The 18,348-nt window shown below is 44.9% G+C and overlaps 1 protein-coding gene across 2 annotated transcripts in view; it reads left to right on the top strand.

Moving 5' to 3' along the window:
• MTFR1 (mitochondrial fission regulator 1) overlaps window positions 1-15,130 on the top strand; it is a 26,618-nt gene extending 11,488 nt beyond the window's left edge. The window contains exons 4-8 of one of the 2 annotated variants that reach the window (XM_015420781.1): window positions 3,297-3,415; window positions 3,923-4,161; window positions 5,772-6,027; window positions 12,070-12,220; window positions 13,737-15,130. In XM_015420781.1, coding sequence (XP_015276267.1) covers window positions 3,297-3,415; window positions 3,923-4,161; window positions 5,772-6,027; window positions 12,070-12,220; window positions 13,737-13,796 — 825 coding nt within the window. In that variant the 3' untranslated portion in view covers window positions 13,797-15,130. Of the gene's footprint in view, window positions 1-3,296; window positions 3,416-3,922; window positions 4,162-5,771; window positions 6,028-12,069; window positions 12,221-13,733 lie in introns of both variants that reach the window. The other variant, XM_015420780.1, reaches the window with a different exon arrangement.
• The last annotated feature ends 3,218 nt before the right edge of the window (window positions 15,131-18,348 follow it).

Genomic DNA, 18,348 nt, shown 5'->3' with positions numbered 1-18,348 from the left:
CTTTCCCTTTCCTTTTTGCTAGCTTTATCTCTTATATCACAGGATCGTGCACTGAACCTACTGTAAGTCAGATTTGTTCCTTTTCTTTTAATCTTGTTCAAACTATTAGTGCATGCTTATAATTAGATCTAACTGCTCTTAAGAATGATAAATGAAATTAACTCCACGTTCTTGTTGAATTGTATAGTAAGCTGAAGATGTGGGGAAAGGAATGTTGCTGTCAGTAAAAAGAGAATCCTCCAAAAGCCCAATCCTGACCATGTTTACATGGTAGTAAGGCTTCATGTAGTTCAGTGGGACTTACCCTTAAGCAGATACGCATATGATTGCAACTGTAGAGGAGACTGTTTTGTTTGGATCAAGCACTGTAGTAAGTCATAAGTCAAGTCATTTTCTCAGCTGCCCATCAGGGTAAAGGGGGTAGCTAAATGGCTTGTGTAGATAAGCCAGAGCACGTACCATTTGGAGGTAACAAAAGAAATGAACTTGTCTTCCTCTTCTCAGTCATCTGATACTTTCCCCCTCAATGCCATTTCAAAGGTAAATCGTCACATTCTGGTTTTCACATTCGGGCTTGTGACGTTCTTGCTTATAGGGGGAGACTGTTTTTCCTTTAAACCACCCTCTGTGTATATAAACTTGGTAGTTTTCTGCTGCCACCAGGAATTAAAAATTCCAAGAACCAAATAGGTTTCTGGTTATCTTGAACTGTTTCTGGAAAAAGGAACTTGTAAATATAACTGGTAAGGTGTCACACACAGTCTCTCAGACACCAAGATTCCATGCTGACAGGCTTCTCTCTCTCATATATATAGCCACACTGGCTAATCTCTGTCTTAGGCACACAAGATAAAACATTTGTCTAACCACACAGTTTAGACACTACTTGTTTCTTTGCCATATAGGCTCTCTCACAAAACTTGTAGAGTCACACAGACCCTCTTAATATCTCTTCCACACTTCACTTTCCAAAGACACATACACAGAACTCTGTCATAAAACACACACACACAGATTCCTCTCAGAACATCTCCTCCCACACTCTGTCATCAGCCAATCACCGAACACCCATCTCCCCCATCGCCCTCCTTGCATTACTGCAGTCAAACTAACATTTAAAGACACACACACACACACCAAAACATGGAATCATTACAGGGCTCAATTAAGTCATCGTGCCAGTCTTCAGTAAAGGAAGATTCAGGTGGGTAGGCATGTTGGTCTGAAGCAGCAAGAACAAAGTTTGAGTCCAGTGGCACCTTTAAGACCAACAAAATTTTATTCAAGGTATAAACTGTCATATGCAAGCACACTTCTTCAGAAAGCTTATACCTTGAATAAAATTTTGTTGGTCTTAAAGATGCCACTGGACTCAAACTTTGTTCTACAGTAAAGGAAGTTCAGCTATGATTTGGCATAATGTCTGAATTGACAAATATTAGCTGTAGCCATTGTTCTGCAACTGGAGCACTTGAGCAGACATTAAAGCATTTCTGAAGCATGATTAGAGCTCACCATGGTTTGGTGTATGCCTGAACTGAGCCTTAGACACACAATAAAAAGCTGTATCATGACTTATCATCCCTTTTCTTCAAAATCCTATTGGAGTAAATCTGCAGTGGCCAGTGACCCTTCCCTCTTTTGAGATGACTGAAGCCACTTACACTGTGGGATGCAAATCTTCACTTGAATGTCAACAGAAGACTTGTGGTTTTGGATCCCAGTTTTATAACATCTCATTTGTTTTGCAGCTGGCTGCATGCCTGACATGCAATAGTATTCTACCCTTAAGGCATCTCCCATGCCTTTCCTTGCTGTATAGGCCAGTCTGGAAAGTGATATTTACATACACCTGGTGGCTGCCTAATTTTTATTTATTTATTTGATTTATACCCCGCCTTACCCGCTGGAGGAATAGCTAAAACAGAACAAATAAAAATATAAAACCCATCATAAAGTGCTAGTAGGCAATTTGTATTTCTAAATGTAGGGTTTGCACCTTCTGGTCTTGAATGTGCCTTTTTATCCCCGTTTCTCACAAAATACTATTTCATATAAAATACTGGCTTTCAGTAAGAAGGGTGAGAGACCTTGTACATTGCTGATGCTGTAAACATTATTGCTATGTGAGAAGACTGAACAGCGTTTAATTTCCTACTGTCTTGAATCTTTAATCTTAACCTTCTGTTACTTAAAAAGAATTCTGTTGTTCATAAATACTGAAATAAATATTGGATGCTTGGTAAGAGAACTAATGAAGTAATTGACACATTGCAGTTAATAGTATTATTAACCAAAGTGACTCTTCTTTATTGACCTATTGTGAAGACTAATTGGAAGTTTTTGTGTAGAGTGCCAAACATCCAAAAATACCATAATGCACAACATGTGAATGTGAACTGTATTGGCACTATCCTGTATTAGTTCACACAAACTATGCATTGAGGCCTCATTCAGACTGGATCTCATGTTGATATGAACTCGTCATTCTTTTTTGTTTCATAATAATAGGAACTCTGTGTTTTTATCCTTCGTCTGTTCTTAGTGGAGTAAGCCCATATGAACATCTACATTAGCTCCCAGTTTACTTCCAGGTGGAATACCAGATGCTACTATTGACCTTTAAAGCCCTATATTTATTTATTTATATTTATTTATTTATATCTTCGATTTCTACCCCGCTCCAACCCCGAAGGGTCTCTGAGCGGCTTTCAAGTTCCGAATTTATCCCTAGCTAAGGCCACATGTCTACAGGGATTGGGGCTGCCTACCGGCACCCAGGTGGCAGGGCTCACTGTTTTTCTTGGTTGTTCTTCCTGGGCGGTCTTTCGGGTGTCAGTGCTTGAGTCCAGCATACCCACTCCCATTTGAACCTACCTGATCTCTCTGGTCATCTTCAGGGGTCCTACTTCAGGTGCCCCCATTGTCTGAGGCAAGAGACATTTATATTATATATTAAATTTGTTATATATTAAATTTCTCAGTCATGGCACCAAATTCTCTTCCCAGGGAGATCGATCTGTCTCCCTTTGTTGTTGTCTTCCACCAGCGGGTAAAGATCTTTTTGTTTTGTTTGGCGCTCCCTCACTGTTATTAGCCCTTCTCCCTGTTTGTGTTTATAATAATTGTTTTATGTATATTTTAATTTTAAATGCTTTATTAATGCTTGATATGTTTTAATGTTTGCTACCTTGGGGACCTTGAGTTGGGGGGAAAGGTGGCATAGAAATGTTTTAAGTAACCTAAATGTAGGTAAGAATTCAAGTAATTATTACATAATATTGTATACCTTCTAGCTTACTTCTCAGCCTGCAGAAGGCAGTAATTCTAAAAAGTTCAGAGAAGATGGAGTAGTCTCCCTTGCAGATGTTGGATGGATTGCTGAAGAAGAAGGTGAAGTCTCTACAAGGCTCAGGTATGTTCTTAATGCTCTTATTCGATGATTATTTAAGTCAAATGGTGATGAAGAAAGTAAAGCATTGAAATGAGCTAGGTAACATGGTCACAGATATCTGGGAAGCGTTGCTCATAGTAGGGAAAAGAAACAGTTCTGCGGTGGATGAGTTGACAATTTCAGCACTCAAGATACTTGTAGGATGGGTGATGAACTATGCAAGGAGAGGTGTTCACAATGTTTACATTATGATTTGTGGGCCAGGACTCTGTAACCGTACTGAAGTCCAAAGGATTACCTCTGTGTTGGAGCAAGCTCACTTTTATGCTGTTGGGAACAAGGGGACACGCTGGTAGGTCATACAGTTGATGTGCCCCCATTGCCATGGGAGGGACTAATAAGGATGGGTAAATAGAGCAAAATTCTCCTCCAAGGTGGGCTTTGACTAAGAGTAAACTAACCCTTAATGTTGTTTCCTTAAGCTGTTTAATAGGCATTTAATTGGTCATCATTGCTTCCTAATTGCAGATCAGAAGTCTGGCCAAAATCCCAACGATCTTCTAGAGATGAAGGCTGCCCAGAAAGGGCACGAAGTGTTCTAGTACCTTTACCAAAGCCGTCACAAGAGAACATCAACTCCAATATTGCAACAACTACAAATGATGAAGCCTTGCAGAAAATCAGTGTGTTAGAAAATGAACTTGCCAGTTTAAGAGCACAAATAGCCAAAATTGTAAGCTTTCAAGAACAGCAGAATCTTACAGCAGGTATTTTCTCTTTTTTAATTTTAACAAGACTTTCAAGATGACTCCTGGTTGTGTAAACCCAAGAGGCATAATTGTGAATAGTCATAGAATCAGTAGTGCTGCTGACCTCAAGAGAATGAGTTGCACATTTAATGAGTTGTGCATGTAACTTATCTATCAGATTTGTTATCCTGTCTTTCCTCCAAGGAGCTCAAGGTGGCACACACAGATCTCCTCTCCTATTTTATCCCTTCAAAAACCCTGTGAGATAGATATGGCTGAGAGAGAGAATGACTGGCCCGAAATCATCTAGTCAGGCTGTTGAGTAGGAATTTTACCTTGGGAATCTCTCAGGTTCTAGTGTAACACTTGAGCCACTACACCACACTAGCATGCTCTCAGAGACTTCTTGACTGTCCTGGAGGCTGAAGAAGAGGAGATCTTGACCTGTCTTGCAGTTTCATTCACCTGTACAGGTATTGCCCGCTTCACTTTAAACAGTTGCAGAAACTTCAGACACAAGGTGATCTTGAAATATAACTAGGTTATCTGGTTTCTGTTGATTTTATTATGTGCATTTGTTGAAAGGAACCTTATCAGATGACTGTCCTGACATCTGAAAACAACTTTATGAAAGTTTCACACTTCTGATAGTTAACACATTCACAATGTGTAGTTGTTTCTTCACTTTAGTTTCAATCTGAGGTCTGATTAATAACTCCTAGACATCTGGAAGCCTGTTACAAACTTGAATTGACAGATTGTCCTGGGGATGAAGTAGACAACTCTGTGATTGCTTTGTATTTCACATCTTTGTCTCATTTATCTCAAGTTAATAATCTTTGTTTCCACAGCAATTTGTACATGGTGGTAAAGGGTGTTGGAAGGGCAACAAGGAAAGGAAACCTTGATCTGTTTCCCAGCTAGCAAGGACTTACTTCTTGGCATGAAATCTTCTGCCAGCCTTCTGTGACTGCTGCTATTGTCAACAAAGTGTCTGCAGTTGTAGACTCCAAAGCACTTTCATACAGTCCATGTCTAATTTAGAAATATTTATATAGGATGAGTGAAGAACCTTGTGTGACTAATGGAAGTGTTCTCACATCCTTCCTCTTCTTACTGTAGTGATTTTAATATAAGCTTGTTTCATACCATCAGGCCTTGAAACAAGGGACTGGGATTTCAAGGGCTAGTGGTATCCTTCCAGAGTTGTCTTTGTTCCCCAGTGGCCTTGAACTTTAGCGCCACAAGCTTGAGAGGAATGTGCCTTCTTTGTGTGCAGATCAGTATGGTGTATCTCAGACAGCAGTTTGAGCAGCTGAAGTGCTTTGCCTACAGTGCTTCAAATCCAGACATAATAGGATTCATAATGTTCATCAGTGGAATGTGATGTGGTGTGTCAGCATACTTGTATAAGGCCAAGTACTCATATTTTAGGAGGCATACCTTTCTTGTATGGAGTAGAAACACTAGAGGGCGGAGACTTGACAGGCATCTACAAAGATGTTGTCCTAATTGTCCAGTCTGTTCCAAAATCGTGTTACTGTGCTAGGGTTTGCTTTTGAAACAGTAATTGATACTTGCTGAAGCAAGATATTTATAGTGTATTGAAATGCACAATGTTTTTACAGCTGGAGAAAGTTCTGTTACATCAGCTCCCCTCCTAACAGGAGTGGCAGCAGCGCCACCACCACCACCGCCACCACTGCCGCCGCCACCACCACTGCAACGGAGCATCTCGGCCATTGAGCTTATTAAGGAGCGCAGAGGGAAAAGAGTAGACTCTGGCCAGACTTCAGTAGATAACAATCCAAAGAAGCCTGAAATACCAAACATGCTTGAAATCCTCAAAGATATGAACAGTGTAAAGCTGCGATCAGTTAAAAGGTGAATGCACAGGAGATTTTCTTTTGTCTGAGTAGGAGGGTGTGGGGAATGATAACGAACTGTGACAATTGCATTATTGTGGGTTACAGCAGTGGTGATCATAGATCCTTGATGTGGTCTCTGTGCTTCACACCCATGGGATCTAGTGCGCACGCACTGGATCGATCGGCATTGTAGCAAGCTCTTTAACAGATTTTTGCGCCCAGACCTCGGGCATGCGCAGGAACCCCACCGCGCATGCCCAGAGGGGAGGGCGCGGACATCCCGCTAGTTCCTTTCTTACCGCCGCGTTGGAAAGACCTTTTCTCCGTCGGTCTGATTGGTTCAATATTTTTGGCTATTTGCCTCATGGCTCTTTGGGTTTTTCCTCACTTATCCACCTTTTTTGTGTTACTTCTTTGTTACCTACAAAAACTTTTAAAAAAAACTTTTTTTTTCCTGAGGGGGGAAAGTTCTGTTTACCTCAGCTTGGCCTTCGGGCTCTACCCCCCCTTCCTTCTCCACTACTTTCTTATTCTATGGAGAAAAAGTGGGGCTTTTTTAACTGGTGTCAACGTTGCGGTAGTAAACTCGCACCGCCTGACCGCCACACCCTCTGTATTTTGTGTTTGGGAGAGTCTCACAGACCGAACTCTTGCCAGCACTGTGCAAGATTTTCAAACCAAAAACAGAGCTGCGCGCCTCAAAGTGGCGCTCCTTGAATCGGCTCTAAATCCTTCCACAACGATGGATTCTGAGAGACCTTCGACCTCGACGGCTCCGGTATCGAGGCCTGCCTCCGACATCGTTCAACTGACGCCGAAGCCTCCGGCATCGAAGGCGCAATCCTCCACCTCAACACCAGTGAAGAAGAGACCCAAGACAAGTAAGGACACATCCGCAAAAAAGGGTTCCTCTAAGCCCCTCAAAGTGGCAAAGAAGGTGAAAGTAGCGGCGTCTGCACTGGGTAATGCCCCTGTAGTGCCCCCCACTCCATAGATATCGGAGACACCCGCCCCTCCACCGATATCTACAATTCAAATTTTGGACTCTCCTATTCAACAACTGGAGCGTCCCTACTCTGACATCGAGAATGTGGAGCTCCTAAGTCACCCCATGGGTGCAGAGCTTTCACTCTCTCCTTCTCCATCGTCAACATTGACAGTTTCGGAAGCTCCCAACGTCGATACAGGTCGGAAATGACACATTCCTTCTAACGCACAGCGTCAACCTTCGCGTCTGCATGCCAATACTATCGATATCGATGAGTGAATTTATAGTGACCGTTCATGAAGACGGCACATTCCTTTGTCTCCAAGACGTGATCAGTCCAGAAGTCGATCCCCCAGAGTCTTCATCCCCCCACCACCACCGATGTCGTGGGATCAACGCCAACTGAGATACCTCTACGGCAATTATACACCATCCATGCCCTGGCTGACTCCTGCGGGCTATTCTGACTGGGATCACTATTCGACCTACTCTGCTCACAGATCAAGGTCACCCTATAAATTGAGACCTTCAGCATCGCTGTCTCGACCTCCGGCTAAAGATCCTTCCCACCATCAAACGGAACCTCTGGGTCCCACCCCTGAAGTCGTTCCACCAAAGGTTTTAACTAGTCAACCTGAGATTACTCCAGTACAAATACCCAAACAGGGCTGCTCTGACTCTGGAGATGACGAATCTGACTCAGAGGCTTCGGAGATCCAAACCTCCCCTTACCACAAGTTGCCTAACCAAGCTGTCACGGAGGACCTCCCCATATCGCCATCCGACAATCTCACTTCTTATGCATACAGAGTCCAGGAGACAGGTGCCGAATTTCTATTTTCCCACCCTCAACCAAATTCGGTAGTCGTAACATCCTCGTCCAAGTCGAAGCGAACACACTCAGCACCCTCTGACAGGGAAAGTAGGAAATTAGACGCATTCGGGAGACGCTTCTACTCCATGGGTGTGTTAGGGGTCAGAACCACTAACTACCTAGCCTGCATGAGCAGACAAGGTTCAGGCAGCTAGGATTATTCAAAAGGAAGGCATGGTCCTTGCAAACCAGCAGATCAACACTTCCAAACATGCCTTAGATGCTTCCTCCAGAACAATGGCCTCAGCGATCGCTCTGAGGAGACACTCCTGGCTCCGCAATACCAATCTTCCACAAGATACTAGGTCCTATGTCAAAGACCTTTCTTTTGATGGCCTCGGTCTCTTTAACAGCATGACCGATACCATGCTCCAGGATATAGATAAGAACATAAAGGCCTCTCGCGCTCTAGGAGTGTCATCTTCCACGAGGCAACAATTTCGCCCTCGCACCTGGACTAGGCCCTGGCAAAGACGCATCCCGAATCGTCAGTCTCCGGACAGGCAATGGAGACCACGTACGGCTTCCGGTGGTCAAAGACCCGCCTTTCAAAAGCCTAAGTTCAGAACTGGACAACAGCCCTCACACACCAAACAACCAAGGTCCTCCAAGCAGGGTTTTTGACGTCCCTCCTTACCGAGTCAGCTCAAACCCGTCTGTCACCCTTCCTTTCTGCCTGGTGTCACATCATCTTTGACCAATGGGTACTATCCATCATAACCCAAGGCTACCGTATTCAATTCGACTAGAACCCCAACACTCCAGTCGTCGTCACCACACCTCCTTCCCCACCTCTCCTAGACGAGGTGTCTGTCCTCCTGCACAAGGGAGCCATCGAACGGGTACCACCACACCTCCACGGGACAGGATTTTATTCCCGATACTACACAGTCCCAAAGAGAGATGGAGGCGTTCGACCCATATCAGATCTACGGGAACTGAACTGTTATGTCACCTACCACCGCTTCCGCATGGTGTCCTTGCAGCAGATTATGCCACTTCTCCAGAAAAACGTCTGGATGGCCACCCTCAACCTCCAAGACGCGTACTTCCACCTCCCTCCCACCGCCAATACCTACGCTTCGCAATTGGTCAACAGCATTACCAATATGCAGCCCTACCATTCGGCCTTTCGAGCGCCCCAAGAGTCTTCATAAAGACTATGATTGTAGTGGTGGCCTTCCTCCGTCTCAAGGGTATCTCCATCTACCCGTACATCGATGATTGGCTCCTAGTGGCGTCATCCAAGGACACTCTAGTCTCAAACATCAACGAGACAATGATACTCTTGGAAGATCTGGGCTTGCAAATCAGTCTGCGGAAGTCTCAGCTTCAACCGTCCCAGCAGATACAATACATCGGTGCCCTACTGGATTCCAAGACATGCATGGCTTACCTACCCCAAGACAGAGCGACAGACATCATCCACCTAGTTACCGTTGTTCGTACCCAACCCTTGGTCACGGCCTTCCAGATACAGAGGCTACTCAGACTTATGGCCGCGAATACATCAGTCCTGGTCTTCGCAAAACTAAAAATGCGCCACCTACAACTGTGGTTCATCCGCAACTTCGATACCTCGAAGAATGCACATTCCACCGTCCTAACCCCTCCTACCTACATACGAGATTCCTTACTTTGGTGGACTGTCTCCTCCAATCTTTTCCAAGGGGCACCCTTCCATCCGCCTTCACCCCAAATCACTCTAACGACAGATGCTTCCCTGACAGGGTGGGGTGCACACATGATGGGCCTTTCTGTTGGAGGAAAATGGGACGCGCAGATGAGGAACTGGCACATAAACGTCCTGGAACTGCTGGCAATATAGCATGCTGCCGCCAACTTCCTACCTGTTATCAGGGGAAAATGTGTCATGGTCCTCACGGACAACACCATGGCGCTCTCTTATGTCAACAAGCAGGAAGGCACTGTTTCCCTACGCCTCTGCAAACTTGCCATCCAGTTGTGGGACCTTTGTATCACCAACAACATTTTCCTCGTAGCCACTCATATCCCTGGACACATGAACGTCCAGGCAGACCATCTAAGTCGAGCAGGACTCAGCCTTCATGAGTGGGAGATGAACCCAACATACCTCCTCCCACTCTTCCGCAGGTGGGGATTTCCCCCAGTCAATGTTTTTGCCACCAGAAACAACAAAAAGTGTTCTCTGTTCTGCAGTCGAGGAAGCAGGGACCCACAATCTCTGGGAGGCGGTCTCCTTTACCCTTGGTCCACGGGACTTCTTTACCTGTTCCCTCCCTCACCTCTGCTTCTGAGAGTGGTCCGCAAAATCGGACTGTATATTGATAACCCCATGGTGGCCGAGGCAACCATGGTTTTCGACAGTCCTCGAATTATCAACAGGAATATACCATCAATTCCCTCCGGCTCAGGACCTCCTCTTCCTGTCACACTCCCCTCTCCTACATCATGACATACCATAATTGAAATTGACAGCGTGGAGAATAACATCAACGGTTTTTCCACACACATAGCGAATGTTCTATTGAACGCCCGAAAACCTGCTACGCGGAAGTCCTACAATTATAAATGGCAAAGGTTCTGTTCTTCCCTAGGTGATGACGCCCCTCGAGCCACCTCTGTGGGTCTCGACAAGGTTTTCCAATTCCTCCTGTCCCTAGCTGACTCGGGACCTTTCCATTCATCTTTAAGAGTTTATTTGGCCGCCCTTTCGGCCTACCATGTTCCAGTCGACGAATGCACACTGTTTTCCCATCCACTTTCAAAACGTTTTTAATAAGGTTTATTGCATATATACCCTCCTGGTAAAACTCCTGTTGTTCCCTGGGACCTTCCTCTAGTTCTCTGCCAGCTCACGAGGAAGCCCTTTGAGCCGCTCGCAACCTGCGACCTCAAATTTCTAGCGTGCCTTTTTAATTGCTGTCACCTCGGCTAGACGAGTGGGAGAAATATTGGCTTTCCGGCACGATACACCTTACCTGTTGTTTTTGCCAGACAGAGTCCGCCTCATACTGGACGTCTCCTTCCTGCTGCAGGTGGTGTCAGAGTTCCACCTGCAGGCGGAGGTCTTCCTCCCTGATTTTTTCACAAATTCAACATCAGCAGAGGACAAACTCTTACACACTTTGGATGTGAAGCGGGCTCTCCTGTTCTACCGCAATAGAACACACCCAACTAGACGAGACTAGCAACTGTTCGTCTCACACGCATCAGCATGGCTGGGGACTCGCATCACGGCTCAGCGCCTGTCAAAGTGGATTGTGGGTCTCATCCATCTATGTTACCTGATCGCCAAACAGCCATTGCCTGGCCCTATCAGGGCTCATTCTACCAGAGCTGCCGCGACTTCCACTGCCTTCCTCCAGGGAGTGCCCCTGACAGACATTTGTAAAGCCACTACCTGGGCCACGCCTAACACCTTCATAAGGCACTACACCCGAGACGTCCGTAAGAATGCGAATACCAACATGGGATGTCACATTCTGTCTTTGGCTACGCAGTAAAAGACCTGCCAGCACCCTCCTCCAGGTAGGCCACTGCTGGCTAATCTCCCATGGGTGTGAAGCACACACCCGCCCTCCTTCCCCGCTGCTGTCAGCTTCTACATTTCAATAGGGGTTGATTTGCGGTGGTCTGAAGGAACTGGCAAGATGTCCATGCCTTCTCCTCTGGGCATGCGCGGTGGGGTTCCTGCGCATGCCCAAGGTCTGGGCGCAAAAATCCATTAAAGAGCTTGCTACAATGCCAATCGATCCAGTGCATGCGCACTAGATCCCATGGGTGTGAATGCACAGATGACCACTCGAAGATCACCAGTTACAGGTAAGCAACCTGTTTTTATTCACCCTCATGATCAAGGTGCGTGCATCTGGTGCATGTTTTCACACTAAGAAAAGCACCACACCTGTTTTGCAGTAAGCAGTCTTTCCCACCCCTTTAAAATAGTGCTGCTATAACTGGAAGAGGAACTGCTCTTTCAGACCAGGAGAGGCACGTGTGGAGAGAAGTGCTATTTCTTTCAGGCTGACGCCATACTAGACAAAAGGGCCCTGCGTTGTAAAGAGGCTATGGCACTCGCAGCTGCTTCTCCCAGTCCTTTGGACCTGCAGATGGGAAGCAGAATAGGATATACACCAACATTAATAAGAAGACTCAACAATTGCTGGCATTGAAATATGCTCATGGTTCTTCTGTTTTTATTCTTTTTGAAGACCAGATGAAAATACAAAAAGAAAAACTGTTGATCCAGCAGATCCTGCAGCGCTGATAGCTGAAGCTCTTAAAAAGAAATTTGCTTATCGATACCGAAGTGACAGCCAAAGTGACGCTGAAAAACAAATCCCAATATCAGAAAGCACACCGGTAAGTGCTGTGTTTAGCTAATGATTCACTAGTGACCGGCAGCCAAAGTTCTGGCATGTGCTTTCAAATTGGTCAATAAATTTTAGTCCCACAACTTCCCTTGGCCTACTGAAACCTATGTTGGTACTTGCCTAGTGCATCCTTTAAGAGGTGGAAGCTGATGTGGTTACACTGTAAAGCATCTATGTGCCCACTAGGATCAATGGGCTGTAACACTGTCATTTTATGACGTGTTGCTTGAAAGTCAGAGTCTTTTTAAAAACCCACTAAGGCTTTGTGCAAATTTAGTGTCCTTTTCCTTATTACACTTTGAAATCTTGGTCTGCATGCTTTGTTTGTACTCTCCCGAATGCAGCTGTAGGAAGAAGTGTGTCACTTACTTCTTTGTACTCCCCAGGGGAAGGGTCAGGGTCTGCTTACTTTTTGCCTTAACTGTATATGCCCTGGACTCTTCCCCCACTCTGTATTTTGTAGCATATCTGCCTACCTTCTTGCTTTTACCCCTACCATATCCCCCTTTCAGCCAGCATGCAACTCTTCCTGGCCACTCTGGGTCCCCCCCCCCCCAACAGAATTCACACCTCAACAAATCTGGATCTGCTACCATGATTTATCAGCATATTGCTGATTCTGTCTTTGCCCCCACTCTATACTGTTTATGGTTAAATTTTCTGCGGCAGTACAGTAATTTGGTTGAGGCTGTGTGTTACAATGCATTAACGGCACGATTTCAGGTAGAGGGCATTTTGTTTGTGTGTGTGTGTGAGAGAGAGAGAGAGAGATCTCAGGGTTGTAGAATATAATCCATGCATTTGTCTAATACACTCCTACCTGCACAGTACCACTTTGGACTACATGAGCAGCTACCTACTCATCTAGCCTCAAACTACAACAGCCAGCACTATGGGGCAATTGCACTACAGTGCTAGACTGCCGAGGACCAGAGAAGTACTCATCTGTTTCAATATGCAATTTTGTGCTTCTGGAGGGAGGCAGGGCTTTTTTTCTAGGGGAATGCGCCAGAACTTCTTCAACGAAATTCTTTTAAAAATGTTTAAAAGTTTATGAGTTTTCAGTATACAGACTGAACACTTCCATTTCCCTCTTGAGAGTTCCGGCACCACTTTAAAAAAAAAAAAAAAAAGGCCGTGCAGGGAGAAATTTCACATTGTTGGCCTCCTCCGTGATTCCTCATAAGCCCCAACTTGTTCCCTCTCATAACCATGCTCATAGTTGAATGCCTGTCGATAAAATAGCAAAACAGGTCAGTTTGCAGATAGTGAATTGTGTTCCTCATATATGCAGGAAAACCTTTGGCATCATGACCCAAGCATTTTTCAAAATGTACGATCTGGATAATCCTTCCACTGTGGATTACATTTTGATAAAATTGACCTGGGAAAGCAATGGGCATGAGACAACAGCAAGAAAGGTTTTGAGTTCCTATATTGGTACAAGGTCTGGGTGTGTGAAGCCATTTCTGTTATTAAGAAAATTTTTTTTTCTCTTCTAGCAGTTTGGACCGCACATGCTGAAGACCACAGGAAAAATGAAGACTCTGGTTGAAAACCATTAAATGTTAGCACACAAAGATTTCTCTGGAAAGAGACTTTCTGTGGCTGGGTTATTCAACATTATTTTGCAACCTGGATTGAAATGTGCCTCTGAGTTTTATATTTATATAGAGTGAGAGCTTTTAAATACAGAATTGTCCATATGGTATTAGGTCATGAGCACTAATTTTATCTATATGAATATTTTATAAGAGTGACTGACAGCTTTTAAACATCTTGTGTGAAGGGAATGATGATAATTAAATAGCTTTTTAAGTTATTTTAGCTCCAGTGTAATAGCTGGAATAACATAATGGGAGTTTTATGTACTACTCCTTAGTTTGAACATCTCATTTTGACATGATTATGTTAGAATTCATCTTGTGCTGTATTCACAGCCCCTGTAATTCAAGAACAAAGACTTCATGGAAGTTACTACACCTCTGGGTTATACGCTGTAAAGGAAATTCAGTATTTACCTTATTTATTACTTGGCAATTAAACAGTTGACATGCCTTATCCAAAGAGCTTTCACTAAAGCGTGCTTTTTCCTACAACACACATGCTACAGTAACAACATATTTAGTGGAACTGTATTAGCCAAAAGTTGAACTACCTTTTTAAATGGGGCCTAAACACCACTTTCCTGTCTCTTGAGGTCATAATTACAATGCTGATACAGAAGACTGTCTGCATTGGCAAGTGTCAGAAACTCAAGCAGATAGCCTGGCTTGCCAGTAATCTACAGTGTTTTGTGGAGTAACCTGACAAACCTCAAGAATCAAGATAACACTACTTTTGCATCAGTTGCTTGTCATCTGAAGTGTCCATGTGGGCTGCTTGGCTAATACAGGCCACAGACCCGCTTGCTGCTATCTTTGCAACAGTTCAGTGGAATTTGTTCCAGGGAGCAAGCAAGAGAGCAAATAGGCCCAGCCACTGGCTTTTGAATGATATTAATTAAAAAGAACTTCACTCTGGAAGAGGGTAGATAAAAATTTGTGTTGTTTCTATAATTAGTTTTCCTAAATGCAGCACAGCATAGGGTCTCCTAGTTGAATGTTAGCATTTCTGTGAGTATATATTACTTGAACAACACCAGTTGTAGTATAGACTCTGACAATTATCAAGAGTCGTAGTATTAAGATCAAATTTAACCAAGGTATGATCAGAGAGTAATGTTTAAATGTTTTAAGAATGAAAGCTTTTTTATAGGATAAAAGTTTATTTTATAGGCTGCTTTTAACCTGACTTCTTTCAAAATGAACTGAGGTGCTTTGAAGTCAGTGGTTGTCCTCCGAAGACATTGGTATTTGGTTCTGTATCACCCTATACAAAATTAAAAGCAGTTACGTTTACTGGTTTGGATTGTGTTTTCCTTTTGGATTCACCATAAATGCCCCCTTTCAAGAACAAAAGTTTGTAGACCAGTTTGTATCCCTCAGCTACAGTCGTTCAGTATTGAAGGTGATTGTGTAACTACAGTGAAACAGCATCTGAGAAGATCTAATGTAGTGGTTCTCAAAGTGGGTGGTACCGCCCCCTGCAGGGCAGTAGGATTACCTAGGGGGGCACTAAGAGGCAAGGGTGTGGGGGGGGCACTGGAGGTGGACTCCTTTGACTTTGACAGAGTTACTAAAATGGTTGACTCTGGCAATGCTGTGGACATAGTGTATCTAGATTTCAGTAAAGCATTTGACAAAGTTTATCATTATATCCTTGAGGATAAGCTGGTTAAGTGTGGGCTGGATGGTGCAACCATTGGAGGGATTCATGGTTGGTTGAAAAATTGTACTCAACGAGTGCTTGTAAATGGCTCTGTGTCTATGTGGAGGGAAGTCTCGAGTGAAGTGCCACAGGGCTTCGTCTTGTTCAATGTTTTTTTAAATGATCTGGAGGAAGACATAGAGGGGATGTTTATCAAATTTGCAGATGACACGAAGCTGGGTGGGATTGCTAATTCTGAAAAAGTCAGAGTCAGGATGCAAAATGATCTAGATAGGCTGGAACATTGGGCTGAGACAAAATGAATTTCAATAGAAATAATTGCAAAGTCCTACACTTAGGTACAAAAAATCCAAGGCACAGATATAGAATGGGAGGGACTTGGCTTGATAACAGCACATGTGAAAGGGATCTAGGTGTTCTCCCTCTGAGGTGGAGGACATCTCCATGGGTTATTCCCATCATTCCTTTAGGGAGGCAGGAAACACTTTTTTCTCCTTCTTCTTGGCGCCTTGGGAATAGCCCAGCCCCTTAGTTCTATTCCTGCCTCTTAGGGAGTAGCAGTGAGGCTCCGGCTCTGCCTTTCTGACTGTATTCAATTGTATTTTTTCCCTTTCTGAACTATTCTTTCTCTTCCCTGTTTCTTTCTAACCTTTCCTTTAATCTCTCTCCCTCTGGCTCTGTTCTCTGGCGAGAGTCAAGAGCCTGCGAGGCACCTTCGTTGAAGGAAGAAGTGGGTGCTATCGGCTGCACAGGAAATGGCGGCAGCAGAGCACTCGGACGGCTTCTCCTCTACCGAGGAAGATACCATTGCTGCTGCAGCGGCCAACTGTGGGTCCAATTCGCTCTCTGGGCTTGATTGTGTCTCCCCAATGATCGAGGCAGCGGCACGACACGCTCAGAAGCGCCTCCAATCGCCCAAGGACCTGGAGCCCACCAAAATCGGGTGGGTGAAGACCAGTGTTCTCTCTAAGCTGAGTCAGTGTGAACCAGCTCACAGTTTCTTAGCCTCCGGCTCACACATCTTTGCCTTAGCTCAGGAAGGAGGGCTCCAGAGCACACTAATTTCTGCAGTAGCCAAATCGCTGGCTCACAACTTTAATGCCAGCAGCTCACAAAGTAGAATTTTTGCTCACAAGACTCCACAGCTTACAGGGAACATTGGTGAAGACTGCCGGTGGCCATTTTGGATCGGCATTGGGAGGCTCCGGAAGCCACCATCTTCCTCTGCTGAGCACTTTGGAGGCGGACGGAGGCAGTAAAATCCCTGAATCGCATCTTTCCAGGCCCGATCCACTTCCTGGGGGGGGGGATGTCTGGCATTCCTTGTGATCAACCCCCCTGAATTAATGAAGATGTTCCGGCAGGTCATGTAAGAGGGACTTTCCACCTTCTGTTCCACCGTGGGCCTGGCTGGTCAAGGTGATACCCTAAATACCCCAGCCCCAATGCCCAGCTCCCTGGCCTACCAAGGCGGCGCAGAAAGCAACCCCCTGGCCTCTCAAAGAACACGGGGGGGGGGGGATGGGAGGAAGAAGAGGATGCTTCTTCTGTTTCCATTGTTGAGGACAGAGAAGAGGGTGAATTTCTTTCAGATGAGGAAGCTGAGGAATTGAAAATGCCTGAACAATCTAATAGATTGTTCAAGGCAGAGGAGTATCACTACTTCCTTACCAAAGCAATTAAGGCCTTACAGATCCAGGACGCTCCTGCGCCCGAGGTGCAGGGGCTGGTCAAGCCTAGACTGAAGTCACACTCCAAAGGGCTTTCTGAATTCTTTCCTCCAGAGGAACCGGCGGAACAGGGGGTCTTCCCTTTCCCAGAATACTTTGACAGACAGCTGAGGATGGCTTGGGACAGACCGTCAGCAAATAGGCAGTTTCCTAGTTTCGTTAAAAGGTTATATGCCTGGCCTTCCTATGCAAATGACCTGTTACAGGTTCCACCAGTTGATGGCCCAGTGGCAGCCATTCAATCCACCGGATTAGTTTCTGAGGATGGCCATGGCTACATTCGAGACCTGATAGACAAGAAGGTGGACGCCACACTTAACAGGATCTATGAGGCCATCACCATGAAGGTGAGAGCTGCAGCCACCTCGTCCATTGCACCTAGAGCTTTGGTTGTCTGGATCCGCAAGCTCATCCAGATTTTACCGGAGAATAGCAGGGGTCCTCTCAAAGGGGCTTCCCGCATCCTGAAGGGTGCCTCCCTCTCCGCGGATGCTACTCTGGACATTTTAACCTTTGCATCCAGGGCCCTGGCTTCTACTACAGTAGCTAGGCGTTTACACTGGTTGAGGGCCTGGCAGGCAGACTTTCAATCCAAACTGATGGTGTCTGCATATCCTTTCCAGGGTGATCTTCTGTTTGGGGAAGCTCTGGATAGAATTCTCATGGAGACTCGAGACAAAAAGAAGGCCATGCCGAGGAAGTTTCGTCATTCAGAGAGGAGGAATCCGCAATCTTCAACGTGGTCTCTGTGCTTCACACCCATGGGATCTAGTGCGCACGCGCTGGAACGATCGGTGCTGTAGCAAGCTCTTTTTTTTTTTTAATAAAGGTTTTATTGGCTCCCCTAAAAAGGGGAGGTATTTCGCTTAAAAGAAAAAAAGGGAAAGGTAGACAGTGGGAGAAAGAGAAAGCTGAGTGATATATAAACTGGTAAATTAAACTGTTAGTAATGTCCAATTAATCTTCTTGGGCTTCTTCTGTGTGTTGCCAAACTTCTTTTCTTAATCCTGTTACATGTATTCTCTGTTAGTATGTTAGTAAAGTTCCTTTGAGATTCTGTTAATAAAAAGGGTCTCTTCTGTGCACATTCAGAACCGCTTCTTTGCGTGCTGGGTAC

The sequence above is a fragment of the Gekko japonicus genome, unplaced genomic scaffold (genome assembly GCF_001447785.1).
Source record: "Gekko japonicus isolate JY-2015 unplaced genomic scaffold, Gekko_japonicus_V1.1 scaffold1766, whole genome shotgun sequence".
NCBI classification, from domain to species: domain Eukaryota; kingdom Metazoa; phylum Chordata; class Lepidosauria; order Squamata; family Gekkonidae; genus Gekko; species Gekko japonicus.
Note: the sequence above shows the minus strand (reverse complement) of the source record. Positions and strands in the feature narration are given on the sequence as shown.